Source organism: Phragmites australis, chromosome 15, assembly GCF_958298935.1.
Source record: "Phragmites australis chromosome 15, lpPhrAust1.1, whole genome shotgun sequence".
Classification (NCBI taxonomy): domain Eukaryota; kingdom Viridiplantae; phylum Streptophyta; class Magnoliopsida; order Poales; family Poaceae; genus Phragmites; species Phragmites australis.
Window position 1 is genome coordinate 28475704 of NC_084935.1, and position 19288 is coordinate 28494991.

The 19288-nt window shown below is 42.4% G+C and overlaps 2 protein-coding genes and 2 non-coding genes across 6 annotated transcripts; 1 reads left to right on the forward strand and 3 right to left on the reverse strand.

Annotated features, from left to right (window-relative positions):
- Positions 1-6353: 6353 nt before the first annotated feature.
- Positions 6354-6440, reverse strand: TRNAM-CAU (transfer RNA methionine (anticodon CAU)). Its single transcript is given in 2 exon segments — positions 6354-6389; positions 6403-6440. It is a non-coding gene; the product is annotated as a tRNA-Met (tRNA).
- Positions 6441-6915: 475 nt separating this feature from the next.
- Positions 6916-6989, forward strand: TRNAV-AAC (transfer RNA valine (anticodon AAC)). Its single transcript has one exon. It is a non-coding gene; the product is annotated as a tRNA-Val (tRNA).
- A 178-nt stretch (positions 6990-7167) lies between these two features.
- Positions 7168-12396, reverse strand: LOC133893514 (transcription factor PHYTOCHROME INTERACTING FACTOR-LIKE 13-like). 3 transcript variants are annotated; one of them, XM_062334543.1, is made up of 9 exons: positions 12220-12396; positions 12036-12122; positions 11467-11950; positions 11274-11375; positions 11106-11171; positions 10952-11017; positions 10571-10864; positions 10334-10493; positions 7168-8054 (listed from the first exon to the last, which is right to left on the reverse strand). In XM_062334543.1, the coding sequence occupies exons 2-8, from the start codon at positions 12080-12082 to the stop codon at positions 10365-10367; spliced, it is 1188 nt and encodes a 395-aa protein (XP_062190527.1). In that variant the 5' UTR covers positions 12083-12122; positions 12220-12396; the 3' UTR covers positions 7168-8054; positions 10334-10364. The 3 variants fall into 3 exon arrangements, with proteins under 3 accessions (XP_062190527.1, XP_062190525.1, XP_062190526.1); XM_062334541.1 differs by having other exon boundaries at positions 7170-8054; positions 11274-11381; positions 12220-12394; XM_062334542.1 differs by lacking the exon at positions 7168-8054 and adding an exon at positions 8096-8255 and having other exon boundaries at positions 11274-11381.
- Positions 12397-15727: 3331 nt separating this feature from the next.
- On the reverse strand, positions 15728-19137 carry LOC133892850 (uncharacterized oxidoreductase At1g06690, chloroplastic). The gene is made up of 10 exons (XM_062333822.1): positions 18759-19137; positions 17653-17744; positions 17521-17558; positions 17271-17432; positions 17163-17185; positions 16994-17065; positions 16733-16900; positions 16381-16463; positions 16229-16291; positions 15728-16001 (listed from the first exon to the last, which is right to left on the reverse strand). The coding sequence occupies exons 1-10, from the start codon at positions 18991-18993 to the stop codon at positions 15816-15818; spliced, it is 1122 nt and encodes a 373-aa protein (XP_062189806.1). The 5' UTR covers positions 18994-19137; the 3' UTR covers positions 15728-15815.
- Positions 19138-19288: the final 151 nt, after the last annotated feature.

Below are 19288 nucleotides of genomic sequence, written 5' to 3' on the forward strand. Positions count from 1 at the left end.
TTGTTTCTATTGCAGATATGCAAATGCTCTATTCACGACAATCAGGCGGTGACAAGATGAGGTTGTCTCTATCGCTACCTCCACGGTGCGGATGCTTAGCGTCGACTTCGGCTTGATGAACTTCGTATTCTTTGTTGTTGTCAAGCGTACCTATGTGGATCCTGTTTTTGCAGTGAATCGTGTTTTTCATTCTGTTTTGTATATGAAAATTTCTCTATTGTTGTTCGTCACAATAGAGATATTTTCGTGAACTGCAAAACTAGTTTGAACATGCATTTCTTGCTTAACTATGGCTGGTAGTTTGGCAGCAACGCAGTCTGTTTCTAGCTCATGCGTGAGATAGTCAAGATGGAGCTTGATCCGAATGATTGCTAGATGCTCATTAAAGATGATACTTGGGTTGACGTTGTGCTGAACCGCAGGAACCTGAGATGATGTCAATCATTTCGTCTTTTTGGAAGACGGTGTCGATCGACCAATGATGTCAATCATTTCATTCTTTTGGAAGACGGTGTCACCATGATGTCTATCATCTCGTTTTTTGTAAGATAGCGCCACCATGATGTCTATCATCTCATCCTTTTACTAGACAACGCTAGCTAGGTTTATGTGTTCTGAATAATATGTGATGTTCTTAACATTTCTGATATGTTAATGCCTGTGTTGAAGTTCTGAACAATGTGTCAATGTGTTGTTTAATTTGTAAATCATGAAATGTGTATGCCATATCATGAGGGTAGCCAGAAAGCAAAATTGCTTATAGGGGGGAATAGTCACACAAACGATTTTTAAAAAAAAACTCAATCTGTGACTCTTACTACTCACATAAGGGTTTAAAGAAACACGTATGTGATCCTTACTAAGAACATATGGTTTTTCAGAAAATCCATTTATATGTACTCTATTGCAGATAGAACTATAAAAATCTGTCATAAGGTCAATATCATAAATACTTTTATATAGATGGAACTTATAACCGTATGTGATAAAATTTAAAACCCGTATATAATACATGTTCTAAGGTAGTGTTGTTATCTAACGCTCTAGCTACAGTTTTTAAATGTCTAAAAGGTAGAGAGGGGCTTACATGCATGATCCCTCACCTCGCAACTATACGTTTAAAGTTTAGGGATAGATGTCATGCATGATCGCTCCTGACCTGCTTGCAGTACTCTGGGTCAAGATTTAGAGCGATTCTAAAGGGATAAGTTACTGCAGCTACTTTTCATGTGGATCCCACGAATGTGTATGTACATATATACAGATATGTATACGTATACGCATATGTATGTATATGCACACATATGTACATGTATACATATATATACACATACATATATGTATTGTATATACGTATGTGTACATACACTTTTTTTTGCGAAATTCCAGAAAATAAGCGAAAGGAATAATAGTTATATTGATAATTCGGCTGAAATAATCTAAAATGCATAGAAAAATATCTATAACTCAAAAAAATATGAAACAAATTTAGTTAGGTTACTATTACTGTCATCTACATGTTAAAATTATGTGGATGCATGAAAGTACCACTGTTTTCCTTATAATTAAATAAATATGTTAAATATCGATAAATTCATAAATAAATATTGAGATATCTAAAATTAGTAAATCTAATTTTTTAGTCTTCTTTTATCATGCTCTGTGAAAAAAAACAGAGACAGAGGCAGCCAAGGTGCGCCAATCCGCTAGTAATTGATTGTACTGCCGGGTTTAGGTTTTAGGCTTTGTCAATGGCACGATCTCTCACTACCTTGGCAGTAAAAAAGACTTGTGCACGCAAGCTCATGCATGGTGAATCAGTGGCTTGACCCACACAGGGTTTGGTCCACACCTATGCATGCCATGCACAGGGGAATCATATCCTACTCGTTGCCAAACACTGGCGGACAAAGGCCAGTCCAGAAGGACAGCACGGTGCAAACGGTACAAGAGAGAGATTGCAACATCCACACAAAAAGTTCAAAAAGTTCTTGGGTAGGTGCATATTAAGTATATATTCGCTTTCAATTAAACTTTGTGATATGTTGTGCAGCAGTGCATGCAGGCCATTATGTAGATGTGTACAAGCACAAGATTTTACACCCCACCATACGGACCAGGACAAAAACAAAGGCCTCCTGACAGAGTGTCATGCCGGGCCAGCTAGTGGTGCTCCTCCCCCTCTAGGGTTTCCTCATCTGTGTGCAGGTATATGATTGTCTGTGTTTGCATATCATATATGCATGGAGAAGCTAACTCTAGGGTTTCTTGTGAATGGTGAAGAGTGTGTCCATGCTCTGTAGTGCGATTCTCTGTGTACTATGTGGGATTAGGGCATATCGAGGACCTGACCTGGGTCTGGAGCTATATATATATATTCATGTTGGCGTAGCGGTGGATATGTGCAAGCCCTCTGTGTTCTCCCCAAGCACCTTCAACCTCTCGCTCCCTCGTTCCTCTAGTCAGTAGTCACCATCTTCCCTTCCCTTGCTCAGATGACTGTGGGAGCGAGGAAGAAAGAGTATGGTTCAGAAGTAGATAGGGCAATGGAGGATCTAGATATAGCATGCACGCACATCCTTTGTGATTGGGATGATAGGGCATGCATGTGCTGCTGATGTGCTTGCGTGCATGGCATATTGAGGTGAAAAACGAGGGAATATGCCTGGCTCCCTGTATGCCACTCGCACGGCTACCAACCGGAGCTGATCGGTTGCCGCTGCGGCTGGCGTGCGAGGGGCCAAGCATGGCCCTCTCTCTCTCTCTCTCTCTCTCTCTCTCTCTCTCTCTCTCTCTCTCTCTCTCTCTCTCTCTCTCTCTCTCTCTCTCTCTCTCTCTCTCTCTCTCTCTCGTCCTTAAGAATTTGGTCCGTACGTCTAACACTCGTTTATCACAATGAGTATCATATCGTATGAAATGTATCGCGTGTGGCTTATCTATGGATCCTTATGAACATCAAGACATAGTATCAGTCTCATCCAACATATTCGCAGCTTTATGAGTGGCCGGTAACTATTGCTAACAACTTACTGTTCCAATATTTGTCGGTGCAAGGTAGCATGGTGTGGTTGATGTATATATGGACGCATCTCAATGGGAAATGGTTGATGGATCTAAATAGTATTTTGTCATCTTCTTTCTTTTCCCCCCTTTTTTGCGAGCAAGTTAGACATATATATGCACGGTATGTAGTCATCTTCATTTTCCTCTCTGTAATCCAACTCGAAAAGGTAATAATGCTGGAACTAACGCATGCGCCTAGCTGCATAACAATTTGTAGACTAGTTCGCGTCGATCGGTAATATATCTAGGGATGGAGGCCAAAATATTCACCCTATGAGTATGCGCACCCATTTCGAGTTTGTAACATGTTCTCCTGAAATTTTTTGAGAAATCGTTTATGAGCTCTTGAAAAAGAGAATCTTACATAGCTTTGTGTAGGTGAACATTTCTCTTTTTTGTACAGCAAACAAATGGTCGTATTTTGCCTTTTTTTTTTTTGCAGGTGATCATGTTCCATCATATTCTGTATCTAGGGATTTTTGGAAAAAAAATTAAAACTCACAAGTATACAAACTCTTAATTGGTGCGCATGCTCCTAGAGTGAGAACTGCATTTTCCATCTAGGGTACAGTTCGTGCATCGCGTGCATGTCTTATTGAAGACATCGTACGTACGCATGCACGTCGTCCGGCGGGCCGGCCGGGCAATTTCTCCAAGCTAGCAAAACCAACCCGAGCGTGTGCAAATAACACATGAGATGAAAGTAACCGACAGATGCTGATGCATATGCATGCAAATGTGTGAGCCCGTGCCCCAGGACCGACGGTCGGACAGCCCGCACGTTCACCCATGCACCCAGTGCGCGCACGGCAGCAATGCAAATGCAATCCAACCGCCGTGGCAGTACTGGCCGGCGGCCCTCCCGTGCCGTCCGCTCAGGTCGCACGGCGAGGCATGGCCGCCCGTCCCCGGTCGGTTCGTGATCGAACATGAACAAGAATTGCACGGCGAGATACTGCTGGATCGCCTCGGAAGGCGTGGCCCGGCGACACGAACGAAAACTTGGGTGGGCTGTTGGGCGTGTCCTCTAGATGCGTTGCTGGCATCAATCTTGATGTCATAGAGATTTTTTGGTGACGAATCTTATAGAATTTTCTTCTACAACTTTGAATGGTCTCTTGTCATGCCACATGCATCACATGCATGGACCTATCGACTCATCCAGGCATGCAGCCCCGTCCGTCCGTCCCGGCCCTTTTGTAACATATATCCGTCAGCGTGTATCCATCACATGCATCGAGGCATGCAGACTATGAAGCAGTTCCAAACATCTTTGGGACACTGTATGGTGAGTAAAGGTTAGAAGCCACTGGATGATGAACCATGTAGATCTGGTAAAACGGCAGTAAAAAAAGAGATACTTAATCATCTTATTTTTATGATAAAAAACAACACTTCTGACTTCCTTGCTATTGTCTTTTAATTAAGTTATCTTTGGTCAATAAGACTCCTTTGTGTAAGTAACGTAGGAAGTCTTGATTTTTAGAGGTACTTTTAGTTTCTATCGTTGTCTATTCATGTTCGATGTATCACTATGTATAAGCAGCTGATAGAGTGAGTGTACTGATAATTTGCCAAATTGGTTCAGATTCCAGCAAAACTCGTTGGATTCTTGTGATAGAGTGATGTTGATAAGGCGTGGGAGCAAAATGTTCCATGCTATCAATTTTGTGCCAATTAAGTTTTGCCAGGGCGAGATATTCGGTGGATAAGATTGTAATGTATTGGCAATTGTGTCTTGTTTGTTCCAAACGATGGTGATAAGGCTTGGGAGCAGATCGTTTCATGTTATATTGCTCAATTAGGGATGAATTTCCCAACCAAATATCCTCCCATAATCTTATTTGCGGGTCATCTTTGATGTTGAAAGTACCATAGCGAAGAAATATTCGCTTTACCTTCATCAATGTGGCCCAGAAGTGGGAGCACCAAGTCTCCAATTGACCTGAGATAATGATTTTGACCCCAAATACTTGTTTCTTAAGATGGCTTGCCATATTCCCTCTTCGGTCAAGAATTTATATAACCATTTGCATAGAAGAGAGGTATTTTGAAATACTTGCTAATCCAGCTATTCAGCCTCTTTTCGAAGTGTTCCTCTGCTCGTTTCCAGTCTGAATTGTCGAGTTTTTGAAAATGAATTGGGATTCCCATGTAGCACATGGGAAATTTCCCCAAGGTGCATCCGAACAGTTCGCATATTTTTCAGTGTTATCCTAGGACGGACATAAGCAAAATATTACGCTCTTGTGGAAATTGATCTTGAGGCTGGACAATATCTCAAAATCAACGAGCAACAGCTTTATATTTTTGGCCTTTTTGATATCATGATCTATGAAGAGGATAGTATCATCAGCATATTGGAGAATAGAAATAACATCATCAACAATGATGGCCAACATGTCGGCAACAATATTAAACAGAATCGAAGAGAGCATATACTAGCATGCTTTGCTTACAATAAGAATGTCAGAGCTGTTGTTGATTATCGATGAAGAACGGTATTTTGAGGGTGTTATAACCTATGGTCAAAAAATATTTTGCTATGACCTGGGTACTGATAGACTGGTAGTAACTGTAGTTGAATGTGCCAGTGATTCGCAAACTGATAAAAGCAGGGGCATACAAGGTGGGGTGCACATGATATCGGGTAATTTTTTGTTTTTCAGTGATCCATCATATATATACTAGATTTATAGAACACCCTCTAATCTAATAGTAGGACATCTGATTATTTTTATTCTGGGTACACCACTGAATAAAAGAGCTAGAAGTTATTAGGATCTTTGTATGAAGCCAAATGTAACAAATCCTTGTTTGATCCACGACATCAATTATATATTTCTGGAGTCTTGTGCCATTGATTGTACTATCTCCATTTTAGTTTACTTGTCACTGCTTTTTTACTATAGCAAATTTGATCAAGTATTTTTTTCTAAAAAAGATTTATAGATACTTGAAAATATATGATACTAGTAAAGTTTTTTTCATGATAAATCTAATAATATAAAAGGTTTAAGTATTTATAAGTTTGCTACAGTAAAAATAGTGATAAGTAAACTGAAAAGGAGGGAATATCCTCTTATGCGTGTTCCTTTTGATGGGACGGCCTTCCCGAACCTAGCTCTTCTATGGAATAAGGATTTTATGTTGCTATCCTTCGTTTCAAAGAAGCTTCTTGTTGTCGTTTGGCGAAAATATGAGATGTGTTGTGTTCCTTTGGTCTTTTCGTAGAAGCTACCCAAAAGAAGAAAAAAAAACAGAGAGAGAATGAAGTGACGAAAAAGAATTGGGGTGAGAGAGGCTCGAACTCTCGACCTCAGGATCACTCACTTTAGCTATGAGACCTACGCGCTAGCCAACTGCGCCACCACCCCTTTTTGTTTGACATCTGTTAACTTTACATTTAATATAATCTAGATGCACATCAGGTGGACACAGTTGGCAAGCACCAACTCAGAATTGAGAAGCGGATGGTCAGAAGACATCGATGTCTCGCGTCCGAATAAAATGTTGGCAGTAAGCTAGAAGGTCTCGAAGATTTCTAAATCTTGGTGTGATGCCACACCATGCTTAATGCTAGGGGCTGATCGGGGGAGTCCCCTTACTCCTTCGCAGCCAATAGAAGTTCCTTAGCATTTTTTTTTTCATTCAACAGGAAGAAGAAAAGAGAGAAATAAGAAGAGGGAGAGAGAGAGGTGAATAAGCCCTCTCAACGTGACTCTTCATCAGTCGTTGACGACAAGCTCCGTGTTACCGCTTTCATCAGTCGTTGACGACAACAGGGATTTGCGCTTTCTCATGTGGTAACTAGACGACTAAACTATTTTTGTTGTTCCAATCAGCACGCAAGGTTTCGTGGTGTAGTTGGTTATCACGTCAGTCTAACACACTGAAGGTCTCCGGTTCGAACCCGGGCGAAGCCAATTTTTTTTTTGGCTTTGTCAATAGCTTCCGACATGATCATGAATGAACATTTGAAAAAGAAATCCTCTCAAGAAGAACATTATTTTTCTTCTTCTTGAGTTCAACTATATCATGTAATAAAGAAGAACGAAAAGAATATGAAACCAACTCGAGCATGAGAACCAAATCTCAACCTATAAATGCAAAACAAAATCCCAATCTCAACCGATGGCGACTCACAGTGAACCACTGAACACAGCACATATTTTTTCTCCTTCTTCTACAGTAGTTCAATCCGTCCTTGTCCAAATTAATTCAGCACAAAGCCAAGGTGTATCATTACATGTAAGGTACAGCAGTACCAGGAGATCCATCCATGGTAGCCATTGGTTCAGGCACGAAATTCATGCGATATTTGTGCATGTCCATTTACCGGCGTTGGTGGTAACCAGTTGGTCGAACTTCTATACCAGCCAAAAAGAATTCGAACGAGTTTTGACTTGAACAAATTTAGACCGTAAATTCTGAATTTTCATCAGATTACCGGTTTCAAATTAGAAGTTTGAGAGTTAAACGGTTCCTCCCGGTAAAAAATCAAACCGGTAAATGAAACCCTCTCAGTTCCTTTAGGTCTTCCAATTGAAGGTCAGTAGCTGAAGTAAAGCTGGAAAATTTGCTAGTGGACAGTCGATCCACAGGAACTCATCAGATGCAGAGTCTCATCAGGCATCATGTAACACAGTGGTCAGCGGTGTAACATAAGCGAAAAGAAGAGTGAAACTGCCGCTGTTGTATCCTCTTGCCTCTGAGATGTCGCCAAGCATGTCATCTCCACGTCTTTAGCATCAGCAGAACCATATCTGCTGATGGCGTCGCCAAGTTCATCACCCAGAGACCACCAAAGGCTTCCAGAAACAGAAAGTTTCCAAGACTATTCTTCAGATAAGATAGTGTCAGCACGAGAGGTGCCCAGGAGCTCAGGGATGCATGATCTGTCCCTGGCCTTACTTCGTATCAAAACTGATTCTTGCAGACCACTTGTTGTGACTTCTGTGCATTCCCCCTAGTTGTTTGCCGTGTGATCACTGCACAGCAAACATGTCAAAGATGATAAGGAAATTAAAGAGCAAAACATTGTTTTGTCACTGATATTCTATTGCTTAGTATAATTCTAGGGAATGCATGTGATTATTATATGCCGAGAGATTCTATTTCCCGCCGTGCTAGAATGCGGTAGAGCATGACGGTTTTTCCCTGACATCTTAATTTATGTTTGGGTGGTCAACCTGGAGAAAATACAAAAACACGCATTGATATCAGATCTGAGAGGTCATATGGCAAGCCTTATTTGATAAGTACATCATTAGCCTCTACATCATCCCAATGCTCAGGTCTAAGTTCTGAATTCTTTCTGAGAAATGCTAAGGAGATGTTGGTTGTTGATATATAATGACATAATGGGCACCATCAAGGAAGCAACTCATCATGCTAGTATGTGCACTAGTTGCTGCCCTCATGCAAGTCTTTGTCGCAATCCTTATCCTGTCAGTGTCAAGAAAGCAATGCTGAACCCAATTGTTTGTGAACTAGTCCACTTGTTTTGCAAATCTGACGAAATGGTCTATTGAATGTAACAGCGATACAATGAAATGGATGTACAACCGCCGCAGCATGAGTTAATCAACTGACAGGATAGGAATGCAAGCTGCCAAAGGAGAACTAAATATCAAAAACTGATCTATCTGATGATGGTAGTCGATCAAGTGATGACAATTTGGTACACTCCAACTTCCACACAATAAATTAACTAAGCTTAAACGCAAAAAAGAATGATACCGTGTGTAATTCAACGCAATTTAATTAGCACTTGTGAGATCATGTATGATGAAACATTGGATTTAATGGTGAAAATAGAAAAACAAAGTGTTTAGCATAATGATGATTGGATGATGTTCATGTGATGAATGGATTAACGTGAGTCAAGTTTGGAAAAAACTTGTGCTCAAAATTGGTTGTTTGTTTATGTGCAAGTGTGTTCTGAGGGTGAACATGGTCAGTAACAGGGATCGGGACTAGGTTCAGGGAGGAAATGAGATCAAGGCAGTCAAAAGGTCACATGATACATTCGATCTAGAGAACGGTGCACAAGAAGATGATCACACTATGGGATATACATGGGAGATATACGGTCTATGGTGTGAAGATAGATCGTGTCACAAGGCGTGATGGGACATGATGTAGTGGCCAGGTGTTGGCTTCAATGTGCACTGTTTGGTTTAGTTCATAGGCTAGAGCACAGGCCAGAGCAAGTGGTGCACAATGCTACTGAGAATGGCCTAGTGCAGCGCGCAGGAGGCTGGCGCTCAAGGCAAGACGGCCTAGCCAGCGCGCATGCGAGGTGCGGCCCAGCTTGCGTGTGCGCTGGCAGGCTGAGGCAGAGCGCGACAAGGCGGTGGCAACCAAGGCGCTAGTGTGCGCGGCTTGGTGCTCAAGCGAGCGGCTGCTGCAACCCAGGCGTGTGGCTAGGTTGGAGGCAGGAGTGTGGAGAAAGGTTAGGAGGTCGAGCCAGACACGCTGGTGGCCGAACAGGAGAAGGGCGGCCCGGACAGACTCGGCTTTGGTCTTCCGAATATAAAAAGCAGACTTAGGCCGAGAGAGAGAAAAAAGAGTTGTTCGGTTGAAAAAAAATAGAGAACCCACCTAGGTATGGGATTTCGTGAAAATTCTTATACGGATATTGGGGAGATGTATCTTTTGAACTCATCCATGCAATGAAGATCAACTTTTGTAAGTTGATGAGTTCGTTCTTCGTCTGTGTTCTTCATTTTTTCTCTCGATTTTATTTTTTGTGGATCTTTTAATCAACGTAATTTGTCTTGGTTTGATCCATCCAAAATCATCCTAAAGCATCCAGGTAAAGTTCTGAAAAGTTTGATTGATTGAATTTTCTTAATTTTTTTGTAATCGTGAAATTAGGATTTAATCTATTTTTGTCACCATCTATCACAGGGTCATAACTCTTGATCCAGATATCCGATTGACTTCATTCTTGTTGGGTTAGTTTTGTAACGTTGTCTAGTTTCTACTGTTAAACTTTGAGGGCAGTCGGACTTATAGATTTTTCTGTACATCATTTTTAGTGACATTATAGCAGTCCATCTAGAACGGAATACGAGAATAAATTAGCTTTTTTTATTAGGATGAATTAAATTTTGAATTTGGCTTTCGTAATCATCCACTCCCATCTGATTAAATATTATATGAGCAATCGATCCTACAGCACTTGCGCTTGTCTATTAGTACGAAGATCCATATGTACATCAACTTGCATTTCAGTTTACCAATAACAAAACTGTGCACTGACCTGTTAAACATCTAACTGGACTGTGGTGGTATTATGTTCCGGTTCCTTCAAAGGAAGATGGAGGCTCGGCCCCCAAAGCTGGAGCGGCAGTGCCAGCCAGTAACTGCTGAATCTCCCTCCGTTGTCCCATTTGAGATCCATAGCCGAATAAACTTGGCACCTACAAAGAAATGGCACCCTGAGCTAAGCTGAGTGAAATTCTGAAAGGATGAGGAGGGATGGAATTCAGAAAACAACCTGAGGTGTTGTTGCTAGTGTGCCATTAGGATAAAGAAAGGGATTCCTTGGCTCGGCGATGCGATCGGTTTGAACCTGGTTTGACACATTGGGTGCATTGGTAGCTGGAGATGGGATCTGAAGCATTTGGTTCGGCAAAGGGTTGTTCATGAAGGGTGACACTCTTTGCATTTGACCTAGGACTTGCGCCACAGGTGGCATACACGCTGAATTCACTCCCATGTTCATCGGAGACATGAGTTGGTGAGCACCGGGGTGCATCATCGGCGCCATCCCAGTAGTCATCCACATGATCTGCGTCGACCAAGAACATTGACCAAGAAGGTTACAAACTTGCAATGTTGCATATATGCCGTAAATTTGGAAGTGTTGTGCTCAGACCTGAATTTGCAATTGGAGGGACTTCAAGTAGTCAATTGCCTCATCTAGTATGGACGCTTTGTCGGTCTGAACAATCATCATAATCAACATTACTGTTAAGATAAAATTCAAATTGGACAAGAGCGTAGTAAAATGCAAGAGATTGTTTCATCACCTTGTTGCAGTGAGGCACGAGTTCTTGCAATGCTCGCATCTTTTCGTTGATCCGGTCCCTTCTTCTCTGCAACAGGGGACATCAAACCAAATCAAGAACACACATTTGCCAACCGCTTGCTACAATTCTGCAAATAGCACAAAGAGCTAAGCAGATATCAAGGCTTACCCTTTCCGATAGATTATGAACCTCGGCGGCGCGAGTCCTGCGCTTCGACGCCGGCCGCCTCGACGACCGGGTCTCGTCAACGGCCTCGACGTCGGCGACCTGCTGCTCCTGCCAAAAAAAAAAAAAAAAATCAATTGAACTGAATTGATGCAATATTAACCCATTGCCGTCAAGAAAGAAGCAAGAACACAACCTCGCTACGGCTATCGAATTCGTCCCGGCCCCTCTTGAGCAGCGCATTGCTGCCCCACCCGCTCGACGTGGACGCGCCAGCGCGCGCGCCTGGCCCGTCCGGCGGCAGCGGCAACGCCGCGTCGTCGATGTCGGCGTCGAAATGCGGCGCCAGCGACGCCGCCACCAGGTTGCTGCCGCAGAAGCTCGAGCCGGCCTCGCCGCCGGTCTTCGACCCGGCGCCGATCGTCGCCGGCGGCCGGGCGGACGCGGCCGTGTCCCCGCCCACGCGCCCATGGACTTGCGCGATGCTGTGCGAGACCCGCGAGTAGACGTCCCCGCCCAGCGCGCCGCCGTCCGGGAGCCACGCCACCGCGTCCTCCCCGGTGACGCCGCTCGCGCCAGTGTTGCCGTCGCTCGGGAAGGCCCTCTGATACGACTGCGCCTGCGCCTGCGCCACGACAACGCCGTTCTGCCACAGCAGCTCCACGACCTCGCCGTCCGGGCTGCGCCACGCGAGTGGAACAAGGTTGCACGGATCAAGAACTCGAACGAAACACACAAGAACAAACCAATTGAGGAATCAATTACAGGAGCGGTCTCCTCTGGGTCGGCGTCGGCATCGCACTGCCTTCCATGGCAGGTAGCAACTTCTTGGAGACGAAGTCACTCAGATACCTAATGCCCATAAACGATTCAGTAAGAAAGATGCTAGAGGAGGAACAGCAAAAGAACAGAGAAACGAGTGATCATGAAGAAAGAGCTGAGCTCTGACCTCTTGTAGTCTCTAGAGCTCTGCAAACGCTCAAAAACTCAAACCAGTGATGAGCACAGCAGAGGCGTGTACGCCGCAAACCGGTTTCTCAGATTCAGAGAATGCAAGAACCCGTGGGCTGCTACGGTTTGATTTCTCTCGCAGAGAGAGAGAGAGAGAGAGAGAGAGAGAGAGAGAGAGCATTTGTATGGAGGGGAGGAAGAGTTGACACCGTTGTCGGAAATCTTTCGGTCCGGGTTGCATCACTGTCAGCACCCCTCGGAATCGACAACCGAGAAGAAAATGATTTAATCCTATATGTACGCTAGTACGGGCAACAACAGTCGTGATAGATAGTAGCTATTTCTTATCAGAAGAAGAGAAATAAGTAAGGGATAAAACTGATATGAAGAAAAATATTAGAGAGTTAATTTTTAGTATTATGAAATATAACTTTAAGTATTATGAGGTATGAAAAATTAAGAATAAAATCTTTTAAAAAATATGCTATTAGAAAATAATAGTTAGAAATAATCACTAAAAATTCTCTACTACTACTGTAGTGCTGCTGCTCCCATGGAGCTCTTGTCAAATCGCATGACAAGTTGACAACTTGGAACTCGTACTCTGAATTTAGCGTGCCTCTAACCCACCAAGACTCGATTCGGACTACATACACTTCCGTACTCACTCATGTCACAAAAGTCTTACCTTTGTTTTTATTTATTTATCATCAATTTTTTAATTTTAGTAATTTTGATTTTATATATTTTTTAAAAATTTATAGATCTCTAAAACTTTCATATTATTTGATTTATCGTAAAATATATTTTATTAATATTATATAATTTTAACTATATATAGATTTTTTATAGGAAAAATGTAAGGTCCCAATTGCTACAGTAAAAAAATTAGTGATTAGTAAGTGAAAACGGATGTATTATGTTTCGGGTTGGATATCGTCAGTATTTTTAAATTTAAATTATAAATTATTTTTTATATATTAAATTTGAATGTTAAAAAATAATATGGATAGCTTTATCTCGAAAAATAACTTTATAATAGTATAACTTTACTATATTATATCAAAAAGTAGTAGATAAAAATGTGTTTTTAGGAACTTATCTAATATTTAAAATGACATTTATTTGTGATTCGACACTTTTGACCCTATTTTGCAGCATTCATGACCTACTAGGTACACACAGTTTGATGATATTTTGCAGCGTTCATGATCTTCAGCAGTGCAATTGTGCAAGTGTGGCAGTTGGCGTTTGGTCATGTGCGGCTCCACACGCCCAAATTCCGGAGCACAGCCGACTCATGGGTCAAGCCGATATCCGTTTGCAAGCCAAGTTTCAACTTCAAACCGAACCTCTACCAAATTTACATGATTTAACCAAATATTGGTTTGATTTGTGCTGGTCAGTCCATGAAGGTGGAGCGACATTCTTAAGGCATATTTGTTTTAATTTTAGATTATGGAAATACAACCTAATTTATAGAATATGTGGAAATTCATTCTTAACCGATTGTGAATTATAAGATTTTATAAGTATAATTTGGTATGTGAATTATGAGAATCAGCTTTTATATTGTAACAGTTTGTTTTTTATTTTGCTTCTGAGGCTAAAATCTATAATCAAAATCAAAAAGAAATAGTGCCTTGACAGGACTACAATATAAAAGAAGCCTGAAAATTCCTAGAGCCCGAAAAGAAGTTCAAACTGGTTAACCCGTGATTGTGGTTGTTCGGAGCCGGTTCGGATGCTTTGCACAAGCCAACCAATGACATTTGAATAAAACTCATTATTTTTCGTGAAATATTACTTGTCACTTTCTACTTAACAAGAGATTGAAGAACACTGGAGGTGTCCGCAGGCAGTGTACTTCACGCTCACACACCTTTCTTTATCCCGATTATAAATTCTAGTTTAAAAAATCAAAAATAAATAATCATAATATAAAAATTGATTCTCACATTTCACGAACAAGTTACACTATAAGACCACACAATACGTAATCTTATAGAAAAAAGCTTCCATAAAATTTGCATTGATTTTTTACAATTTAAATCTAAAACAAACCGTTCATACACCGCATTCTAGCTATTTAACCACAATCCAACTCATGTCAATTTTTATCAAAGCACGTAAACAAAGGGGACATGATTTCCATAAGGTTAGGACCAAAAACGACCACGATAACGATGCCATAAACCCAAAAATTACTCTCATAGAAAACAAGGACAAAAAATAAAGTTGCATGTAAAGTGGATGGCATTACTCTCTTAGAAAACAACTACTAAATAAAACTGGCGGGGTCCTCGGGAAAAGATGGTGCTTTTTTTTTTTTTTTGAGAAATACAGCTATCTTGACAATTAGGAAGCGACACAGCATGGGAGAGGATCATGTGACTCCATCCCTATTAAGTCCAGGAGCCATCCAATTTATAGTCGACGTTCAAAATTAAATCTTAATTTTATTAGAGTTTAATGTTTTTTAGTTATATAATATTTTTTTATTAGCTATATAATATTTTATAGTTTGGAGTGAGGTGACCATGACTTCAAACAGGTGAAGCTACGGATCAGGATTCTCTAGCTTCATCTTTTTTTATGTCACCGTGACTTCACTTTAAATCGAAAAATATTACATAATTAACTGAAAAATATTATATAATTAATTGAAAAACGTGGAACTAGTTATAAAACAAAAAAATATTACCGAACTTATCGAAAAATGTTAAACTCCAATAAAATTGTGATTTAATTTTGAACCTGGATTACAAATTAGATAGCTTCGCTCTTGGAGTGAAGGGATGGTGACTTCTACAGGGATTCCGTACTGGAGATGAATTGACCGAGACCGAAGCGGCAAATGTCTGCTAGTTTCTAACGCGCCGTGCAACCAACACGCTGGTGGGTGCAGTGCAGCAGATCGAAAGGATGCGTGACGTGATGGCCTGATCCGTCTCCCAGACTCCGGTGGGAGACCGATGGAAATCACCTTACTTCACGAATAAATAGTGAAATGTGAGAGATAAACAGTTTCATAACTTTAAATCTGATCCATCCAACTCAAATTCAATGGTTCACATTAATTTAAAGTCACTGACTTCATCCGTTGGTGAAAGCAGGATCCCATTCCCTGCTCCACTGCCCACTTGATCCACACAAGATACGAGTCCCTGTTGCGCCCGCGTCCCCATGCACATGGCGACGCAGAGCAGAGGTGATCTTTTTCTCCGACGACCCCAACACAAAAGCATTGCATCTGCATCTGCATCATGGTGAGCGACGCAAGGTAGCCGTGCTAGCGCTCTTGCAGGAGGAGATAACGCGTTGCAGCATCGATCACGCTCACGCGCCTGTGTCGTCTCGTCTGTCCTCACCACGGACTGACTAGTTAGTACTAGCAGCACTCGTCGTGCATCTGACCGACGGCACATGGAAACTGCAGCTACAACTGCACGCCCAACGCGTCAGGGTTCCTGAGCTACACCAACAGCAACTTCGCTTGGTTCAGCTACTGTAATCTGGTCGATGCGACCGTATATATATACTGACTGAAATTGTTTCACATTGGGATTACAGTGTACGCTCACTCATGATCGTTTACAGCTTCTCCACCGGGAAGCCGATGACCGGCTTCACCTCGCGCGCCATGGACCGCAGCTGCTCAACCTCGTCACCCGTCAGGCTCCACCCGAGCGCGCCGGCGAACTCCCTAGCCTGCTCCGCGTTCTTGGCCCCCGGGATCGGCACCACGTTGCCCTGGCACACCAGCCAGTTCAGAACCACCTGAAACAAGTGCAGAGACAAGGAAGAGCTTGCTCGTTATCATGTCAGAGGAATACTGCTCGAGTAAAATGCAACCAAAGTTCTTGAAATTCAGTCTTCAGAGCGTGTGTCAGATGTTTATTGTGATCGTTTCATCATCAGACCAGAGTTCTTGAACTGGTCTCTTCCTGCTACTAGTTAGTTTCTTCCAGGACATCTCTGAATATGTTCATTGTAAAATTGAGCACCTGGGTTGGGGACTTCCCGTAGTTCCCTCCAATCTCCTTGATCCTGCTAATGAGCGGTTGGAGCTGTATGGCACGAAAAGATCTTCAGTGAATAGAGTTGCTAATAGCAACAGAGATGAAGCGAAACGAAGCATTAAGGAACAAGGTGCAACCTTGGTCAGGAATTCGGGAGTGTATATCCGTCCTCGAGGCCCTTTTGGGGGATTATCTGGTGTGTATTTGCCTGTCAGAGCACCTGAATAAAGGATATAGATAGATTAATAATATAATACAGAAATTGATATTGGACAGCACAATTGAAAGCGGGATTAACATCCACTAAGCAAGCCGTTAAGTTCTGAAATAGGTAATTTGTCCATAGAATGCGAAGTCTAATTTGGCTTGTCATCTGAAACAAAATATTAGGGCTATACTATATATGCATATTTTCTATTAGGACCTTTTCCCAAAAAATAACTTAATGTAGGAGAACAGTAAAGATGAAGAAAATAAACATAATTGTACCTTGGGCTATCGGGGAATATGCAATCAAAGTGATACCAAGCTCATCGCAAGCTGCCTTCACCCCATTTTCCTCCGGATTCCTGTATATCAGACTGTAATTTACTTGATTTGACGCGAGGGGAACGCCCCTCTTCTTGAGGCGCTCGTAAGCGTCCCGAAGCCGTTTCTCTGGTATTAAATTATGAAAATGAGTGTGATCAGAGTTAACTAGTAGCTAGTACAACAAATCAGATCATATAAATGTTGAAGTCAGATCACAACCGCTGTAGTTTGACACTCCGACAGCTTTTACAAGACCTTGCTCATAAGCATCTCCAAGGCCATCCAGGTAACCTGAATCATTCAAGAACAGTGAGGTTGATGCATTGCAGAGGGTTCATACAGACTAGTGAATATTGAATACTTATATGGGTAGATTTATTTGAGATACCTTCATTGCCCCATATTCCTGGCCTGAAAAGGAGATGAGAAGAACAGTTAGGTAAATCAAGAGGAGTTGATAGACAAATAACATCGGTGAAAAGGCTGATGAACCGACCAATGAAGTTGGTAGAGCTCAACTGAGGAGACGCCAAGGCGATCCAATGAGGCCTTCAGCGCAGAAATAACACTTCCTCGACCAAGCCTCCATGGAAGAGCAGCAAACTTTGTTGCGATGGCCACTTCGACCTGTTCTTGTTGGTGCCTTTCCTTGATGAATCTGATGGAAATGGAGGATTAAGGTCGAATAATGGGAAAGATTATGGTAAACAATGATGGAAATTAATGAACAACGATATATGACACACCTTCCTAGTAAACTTTCTGAATTTATGGCTCCTGATACCTAAATAACATATTTTTAAAAAATATAATGTTAAATATGCCTTGAATGATCTAGGAAAATAAGCGATCAAACATGAAAAAGCTTGGTATCTTACCCCTGCTCCGTATACTTCAGCAGTATCAAAGAACGTTATTCCACTATCGATACTTGCGTCAAATGCTCCTTTAGCTGCCTTCAGTTTCCTATCTGGTATTTTTCAGAGTGCATGATCTTATTAAAAAACAGCCATTCCCATGTTTTGCAATGAAAGTAGCAATAATTTTATCAATTTGGCAGGCAAGTAATACATTTGCCTGCAGCTGAAGATCACAGAAAAGAATGCCGATTTCACTGATTATTTCATACTTAACATGGCAGTTTAATGCATACTGCCTACCGTTGCGGTACAAATATCTGTTGGACCTGAAATCTTGCAATGCATGTCTGTGAGATACATACATGGTTTCTTATGGGCAATGCAACAGGCACCTGATGTGCATGGGAAGTATGACCAGGATTTAAGGCCAACCAATGCCAACAAGATGCTAGAAATAAGGAATGAAAGAACAAAACATCTTGATCACACTTTCTTGTCCTGCTGGTGGGCTTCACTATCCTAATATCAGTTCGTAGCAATACACTTATTCTTTGAAATTATCACACTCTGTACCGAATTTCACAGCTGCAGCAACCTTGGCACAAAGAGACCACAAATGTTAAAACATGGGTATGCACTGTCCGCCAAAATAAATAAAAAAATATAAAGAAAATTAGGGGATAATCTCCTACTTTTTTAGATCTCATATAAAATCAAGCTACGGTATTGCTCCCGACGTATTTATTCGGTAGTGCTCTCGATATATTCGTTCGACGGCGCTCCCATAGCGTACCCACATCTCCATAACTTGAGTTTGTACTTGACTTTACGGCGTTCAATATTTGTGTTTTCACTGCAAAGTACGGGCACTAGTGATATTAATGCTAGAATTACAATGCTAGGTTTCAATGATATCATGTGGATTTACCTTGTGACATTATAAATCGACTGAAAATGTTACTGTACTATTTTTTCCTGTATAGGAATTTTAACACCTGAGCTGTATCCGGAATTGGTAGAAATTGTGCCTTAACAGCTAAAGCACAACAAAAGTAGTGCTAGTGACTAGTGAATACATTCTGCTGCAAAACGAGATTTCAAAGTCCTAAATGAAGAAGTCGTACCGTCCCACTGGAACTCGTTCCAGTAGGTGGTGTCGCCCCATGACCAGGCGCCGATGCCCAGCTTGGTCACCGCGACGCCGGACCCGCCCAGCGTCACCTTGCCGCCCTCCTCCTTCGCCGTCGTCGCCGCGGCGTCGGACGCCACCGCGCGGGGCGGCCGGAACGCCCCCCGCCGGCCCCGGGCTAGGAGGGGCCGGACGCAGCCCGCGCCGCCGGCGACCTGCAGGGCCATCATGGCAGCTAGCTAGCTAGCCGCGCTGTGTGTAGGTGTACACGGGTTCGCACGAACGAGGTGCGGATTCCTCTGGGTTCTTGGCTCGGCGTGGTGGTGTTGGCGAGTGGCGGGGAGGCGCGCGAGATTTGTTTGGTGGCCAGGACAGGAGCAGGAGGGGGGAACGATGGCGGGCAACGTGGAGGCGCCGTTGGCCGGTCATGTCAAGGGCGGGTGTGGCTCCGTCGGATGCACACGTTGGATACGGTGCTACGCTGCCTGCCGCGCTTCAAAAAATCGCCAAAAATCGTTCGTCAGC

Coding starts and splice junctions, on each gene's coding strand:
- LOC133893514 (XM_062334541.1), bottom strand. CDS start 12,082: ATGGAAGGCAGTGCGATGCCGACGCCGACCCAGAGGAGACCGCTCCT. Junction 11,951..12,035: donor ACCCAGAGGAGACCGCTCCT/GTAATTGATTCC, acceptor CGCGTGGCGCAG/CCCGGACGGCGAGGTCGTGG. Junction 11,172..11,273: donor TTCATAATCTATCGGAAAGG/GTAAGCCTTGAT, acceptor CCCCTGTTGCAG/AGAAGAAGGGACCGGATCAA.
- LOC133892850 (XM_062333822.1), bottom strand. CDS start 18,993: ATGATGGCCCTGCAGGTCGCCGGCGGCGCGGGCTGCGTCCGGCCCCTC. Junction 17,559..17,652: donor CTGAAGTATACGGAGCAGGG/GTAAGATACCAA, acceptor TATGTTATTTAG/GTATCAGGAGCCATAAATTC. Junction 17,066..17,162: donor AGGAATATGGGGCAATGAAG/GTATCTCAAATA, acceptor TGAATGATTCAG/GTTACCTGGATGGCCTTGGA.